General features: G+C 35.5%; 1 protein-coding gene across 2 annotated transcripts in view; it reads right to left on the bottom strand.

The window, feature by feature from the left end:
* Nucleotides 1–308: 308 nt before the first annotated feature.
* CNST (consortin, connexin sorting protein) overlaps nt 309–6,574 on the bottom strand; it is a 73,152-nt gene continuing 66,886 nt past the window's right edge. For both annotated transcript variants that reach the window (XM_006188108.3, XM_014562129.2), the window contains one exon: nt 309–3,820. In XM_006188108.3, the coding sequence (XP_006188170.1) occupies nt 3,615–3,820 (206 nt within the window). In that variant the 3' untranslated portion in view covers nt 309–3,614. The remainder of the gene's footprint in view (nt 3,821–6,574) is intronic.

Below are 6,574 nucleotides of genomic sequence, written 5' to 3'. Positions count from 1 at the left end.
CTCTATTTCTTCTTTTTTTTTCCCCCTTTCACAAATACATTTACTTTACCAGATGCTAACTTCTTTAAGCTGGTGCCATTTCTTGTTTCAAAAGCCCCAGCACCCAGCACAGCATTAGACACAATGCAGGCATTCCAGTGTCTGTCAAGGCACAGTGATAAACACTGTTGCTCAAGACTCTGCACTGTTCTTGGGGCCACAGACAAAAAGTTGAATCTAGGAGTACTTTTCTTAGGACCAGGAATAAGAGATGCTCACAGGTTACCATACCTTTTCTCTCTCCCAGAGAGATTTAAATACTACTAGAATTCCTTAGAGAAAATTTTAATTCACTATAGTTTTTAGAGGGTTAGCACATAAGGCTCAGTAAACGTTTATCTTTGAGGTTGTTAAAATAGCAGATGGCACTGTAATTTGTGCCATAAACCCTAGATTACTCTTATTCTTTTTGAGGACAGAGGCTACATGATAGAAGGGAAAGTGTAATGGATTTGGGAGTTACAAGACTTGGATTTGAGGGATGTGCGTTTATTGTCTAAGCATCAAATGAATAAATGTGAAAGCACTGTATACACTTCATAAGTTAGTATACAAGGGTGAGTTACTATTACCTGAACCCACAGAAATGAACAGAGTTATAAAGGTCATGTCAATGGAAAGACAAAAATTCAGTCTCTCTCTGGATAGGGATTAAATGCCACAAAGCCAGCTTCAGCAAAACAAGTTAATAGCTAAAAGATTTCTTTGTTCTTTTCCCACCTTCCCTCTTTTGCTTCTCAATTCCTGCCCCTTCTTCACTCTTCCACTCCCACTCCATATCCTCCTGCCACTCCAGCAAGACCCAATTCAAATCTGTCCTTTCAAAATAAGGCCTACCTTCAAGTTTCAAATCCTCTTAGCATTATGAAACAGCTCAATAAAGGTAAACCCCCCAGGGAGATTTTATTTTTAAATCTAAAGGAATTAATTTTTAGAGCAAATTTCAGCTGTTGTTTCAGGCAGATAGGGAGGTGTGTTAGAAGCAGAGGGGCCTTTACGTAGGGACCTATTAGACTTCCCAAAATAGATGGCCATCTACTTGCAGGGCCAAACCAACTTCTGGAATTCTTTTACTTTCACTCTAAAACAGTTTTTCTCAGTAGCTAGGGGGTTCAAACAAACTCTCTGAGACACTTTGTTGGTGTTTAAATTACAAGCTTGATCTGTTACCCTCAAATACAGTTCTTAAGGAAGATTAGTTACAAACAGTTGTCAGTACTTTCAAATGACAGGAAAAAAATTACATTATAGCAAAACTGGATGAATTTTTTATGCGTGAGATAACAGTTCTCTCATCAGCGGATGGAATTACTCCAATTCATGCAATAAATTACCATTATATTTTTAAAAGTTGCCCTAATTTTCTAGGTGAGATTTCATGCCTATTTTAAATCAAGACATTAATACACTCCTGAGCTCACCTTACCCTCCCTGGGAAGTAGTGAGGACACACATGGTTTTTCTGAGACTCAATTGGACCCCAGAGTACCAAAACACTATCTCAATCCTTTCACCTCAGTGTGAAGGTTCCCAGGAAATCTTCAGTTTCAGAAGTAACGGCCCTGGCGGCCAATATGCAAATATGACACTATCGATTATTTAGGACTTCGATAGTGACCTAAAAGAGAAGATGTGAACAGGAGAGGGAAATTTTGACTTATCTTGACATAGAACCGACAGAAATCAGCATCACCAAATTTCTGTAACTAGAAATCATGAGGGTAAAACAGAAGAGGTCTGTCTATGATGGGGATGCCCCTCACAGTAGACTGTGAATGTCTTTTAAAGAACCACAAGATAGATAGTACCATCAACATTTTACATATTTTACATACAATCTGAATACAAATTCTTAAAATTTATAATAGAACATTAAAATAATCTTCTAATAAAATCAGCCTTAAGTATAAGGAATCTAGATTTCAGTATCTCGTACACTTCTAAATAAATATCTTTTATCTATAATCCTTGAAAATATTATAGTTCATGGTGACATGACAGACAAGTCAAACAGTATTATAAGTAAAAATAAAACATCACTTTAAAAATAAACAATCCTAAAAACACACTGAGCTGAAATTATAGAAAATCAAAACCCTAGGGACACAGTAATTAAATATCTAGCATTGGGATAACCAAATGCATGCTCGATGACACAATTTCAACTTATTTAAAAAGCCCTTTAAAATTCATAAGTCTAAATAAATAAGCAGAAACACAAAGGGAGGTACTGTACCAGCCAGTAACAACTATAAAGTAATTTCTGTCTTTTTCCTTCAAATGATCCTACAGAAAAAAATGAAATAATAATCATTGCTAAAAAACTATAATTCATGTGTTTTTTGTTTCTTTTAGAATGCTGCCAATGATATAAAAAGCCAAAGCAAGGCTTCCTAATTGTTAGACCACTGTACCTTGGAAAAGGAAATGCCACCTGACAGATTTAAACAAAAATCAAACATTTCTCTATTTAAGATATGATTGAATTTTCGCCTAATGACCCCATAACAGGTCTAAATCAAGCCCATGATAATGAATGCACATTCAAGCATCTGAATGTATGATCTGTTAATACTGAATTATATATAATGAGTTAATTTCATTTGCCAATGTATTAGTTTATTTTACATAAAACATCTAAAGCAGAAACTAATATCTTATTTACCTTTGTATTCTGGTTCTTAGATGCTTAGAATATGACAGGTGCTCAGTAAGTGTTTACAGAACTGAGTCCAGCATTCATGATATCAGGAAGCACTGAATCCATGATGATACTGGATGCCTCAGACTCAGAGGAAGGAAGTGCTTTAATTTTACCTATAGGCCTGTGATTAACTTCTGGCTAGCTAATTAACTGTCACACATCTGTCACAGCTTCTCAATTCAGGGCCAAGATTTCTACAATTCATCTGTCCCGCAGTTAAGCCTTCTTGAAAGATTTGTGCCTGCATATCTATAGTCATGTTAAAAGAATAATCTTTGTTATTCCATGTTGGGTATTTGCTTATGATAACTGTCTGAAACACACACACACACACACACACATATTTCACAAATGGAAAACAGAATCTGGAAAGAGTGCACAAAGTCTAAATTACACAGCTTCCCAAGGTGAACTAAAAAAGACATTAAAACCATAAGGTAATTCCTTTTCATTACACACAAACTTATTGCATGATGGCTGGAAGCAATGTCTTTGGACCAACAAATGTAAACCAAAAGTGTCCTTTAACCACTAGCTTGACAAGGTAGCCAAAAAGGTTTGGCTCCAGCACTGCCCTGTTTAACTCTGCTCAGTGTAGCTCATTACACTAGGAAGCAGCAAGGAGGAGATGGACATGCTCTCCAAAGATCAGTCCTACCACCCACAGTGCTCAAATCAGTATTTGCCTGAAATATTGTGGATTATTTTAAAGAGTTCCTCCGGATTGCCATTTAAAGTTGTTGTTTCGGATGTCTGTGGTTCCTCTCTGGGGTAGGAGGGCGCACGTTACAGAACTCCTGAAATAAAAGCTGTTTAGAAAGTTTCACTCTTTGATTTTCACTGCCAGCATGCCTGTCCCTCTTGAATGCTGCTAGGAGAGGTAGATCCAGTGTTTAAGTTCTGCCATTCCCTGCAGTAGCTTAGTGTAATAGAAGTCCATGTTGTCAGCAAAGTCTGTACAAACAGGTGACTCCATGTCACCAAAAGTGCAGTATAATGCAGTTCCTCCAACACTAAGGAAAACCGTTGCTATGCACAGCAAGACCAGTAAAATGCAGGAACCACTTCCAACTTCATCTGCAAATACGAAAACAGAGTAAGGTTAAATTGGCACAAAATGAAATCCTAGTATCTGCTGTCTTCTGTTGATTAAGGTAACAGTGTTTCTAATGTTAGTCCTCTGTGGCAGTCACTGACAGAGAGCCAGTGCCCCTAAGGATCATACAAGGACCTATTAGTTACCACAGAGATACATGCTTGTGGAGCTTGTGAATGCTAAAATTAAAACTAGCTCATTTACACAATAAATATAACCATTTCCATAAAAAAGAAGGAAAATGCAGTACTTTTCTGATGTGCTCACAGTGTTATTTTAGAATACAAATTATAACCTCACTATTATAGTATCTTTGGAGTTCACACCATGGGACCATCTTTAAGCAAATTCAATTTGATATTAAACAATAAAAAATGTCTTTGGGATCTTGCATATTAGTAATATTCAATTTTACCATTCAATAGAATGGTGAAGTTCTAGCTACTACAATAATTTCTATTTTTTAAACAACTTTGGCAGGTTTGTTTTTAATAAAAATGTCCACATAAGTCTTTCTACATTGAAGAAAATATTCTCTGGCTGAAAGTCTTAATGATCACTTATAATTAAAGAAAAATAAAAAATACGTGGAAAAGACTAAGAAGTTTTACAACCAGCATGATGAGGGTGTACCGAAACCTTCTTGGAAGGTAATCTGGCAGTATCTATTAACCTTTTAAATTAATTTATTGTCCAGACTGGGGTACTTTTGAGAGTGCAAGAGTATTAACTGAATGCAATGCTGGGACAATAGGTAGGAACAAAGACTGCGTGAGGCCAACTGGGACACATGGTCCTGATCATTTAGCCCAGCAAATCCACTTTCAGGAATTAGCCTATAGGTCGGCACAACACACACTATCATATTCACAAGCATGTTCACTGTAGCAAAGTTTGTTATAACAGGAAGTTCAGAATAACTTAGTTATTTTAGTTAGACTGATATAAATAATTACAAGATGTTCATATCATGAACACTATGCAATTGTTTAACCGAATGAAATAAATTTACTAGGTTCTTCACAGAAAGATGCCCATGATTGATGGTTAAATTAAAAAGAAGTGTATAAAAGTATACAATGAACCCATTTGTGTTAAAAAAAAAAAAGACACATGTATGAGTCAGTGTGTATACACACATATGCATACACATATACAGAATGTGTTGTGAAAGGATGGTAAGAAACTTCAATCAACACCTGGGGGAAACCCCCAAGGGAGGACTGAGGAACTTACACTTTTTTACTTCATTACCGTCTGAGTTTTTTCATGATTAGCATATATTACTTTTATAATTAAAAGAGTACAAATCTCATAGACTCTAATATAAACAAAATACAATTTATTTGGGAAAATTTACAGTAATATGTGAATATATTTTCCTGATAAAAATTTAAACATGAAAGTATCTAAGAGCCTAAGGGACTACTCTCCCTTTTTCTCCTACCCAATCATATTCCCCTCTCACCCAAGGGGCATCACTTAAATTTGGTGTGAGTCCTTCCAGATCAAACACATGTGGTTTCAGGATTTTTACAGAAGTAGGATTATGAAATCATATTGTCCTGTGAATCACACATTTATAGTTTAATAGATTTTAACAGCTAATAGGTAGTAATAGATTTAATAGTTTATACTAACATATGCAAATATAATTTTTATACACACAAATAAATACGATCATATCATTCATGTTGTGTTTTGGTTTTTGGTCAGTATATTATTTTTACCATCTTTTCTTTTTTTGGCATGATTTCCTCCCACCCACTTATCTTCATTAACAATCTAGTTTATGTATTTTTTCAGATATTTCTTCATTATCATATATTTATATAAAAACATTTAAATACAGTTTAGTTAAAAACATCTATTTTGTTTTATCTACATGCACTGAAAATGTTTAGAGCTGTGCTGTCCAACATGGAAGCCAAGAGGCATAGGTGGCTACTGAGCATAAATTAAGTGACTTAGTCTAAGATGAGATGGGGACTAAATGAAATAGGGACTAAATCCAGGGTTCCTCCTAGTTTGCAATGATTCAGTACCAATTAGTACAAAGAACTGAGCACTTTATCTCGAGAAGACTGTGATAGCTATAAGTAAGGTGCAGAGGTAAAATGAGGGGTGGGAACACATTATTTCCAAGGTGCCTATCAGTTTATAATTGTAAAAGTTTAGAAACCTCCACTGTTACCACTTTCTGTCATACTTAGAAAGGATATCTACATGCTGACACTGCTATTTTAACAGTGCAGTTGTTTTATGAACATGAAAAGCATACTGACAGGTTCTTGGCTCTATTTCCACTCACCCTGATTTACCCAGGCCTTAGGGAAACTGAACAACCACCTTAAATACAGACCCAGGAGGGAAAAATCAAACTAGCAATGGTGTTAAACTGCTGCTCTTGAAAGACACATTTTTCTATAGAGTCAAGAAGAAATCGCCAAAGAGAATATATTTGTAATCCATAAATATTTTCCACATCAATCAAGAAGAAGTATTAACTGCTACTGAAAAGAAGACAAAAATAGCAGGCTTACTAATAACAAAAAACAAGCCTCAGAAAATAAAACACTGAACAAGGAAACTGAAATGGGCCTGGAACACTGAGGACTATCTGCAGGACAGGAAGGCAATGAGATAAATGTTGCAACTTGCTTACTTATTTGAGCAAACAAAATGCTTACGAATTATTTAAGAACTGATGAGAGTTGCTTTATCTTCCGTGAAGA

Source organism: Camelus ferus, chromosome 23, assembly GCF_009834535.1.
Source record: "Camelus ferus isolate YT-003-E chromosome 23, BCGSAC_Cfer_1.0, whole genome shotgun sequence".
Classification (NCBI taxonomy): Eukaryota; Metazoa; Chordata; class Mammalia; order Artiodactyla; family Camelidae; genus Camelus; species Camelus ferus.
The sequence above is the reverse complement of the archived record's forward strand: the minus strand, read 5'-3'. Positions and strand labels throughout refer to the sequence as shown.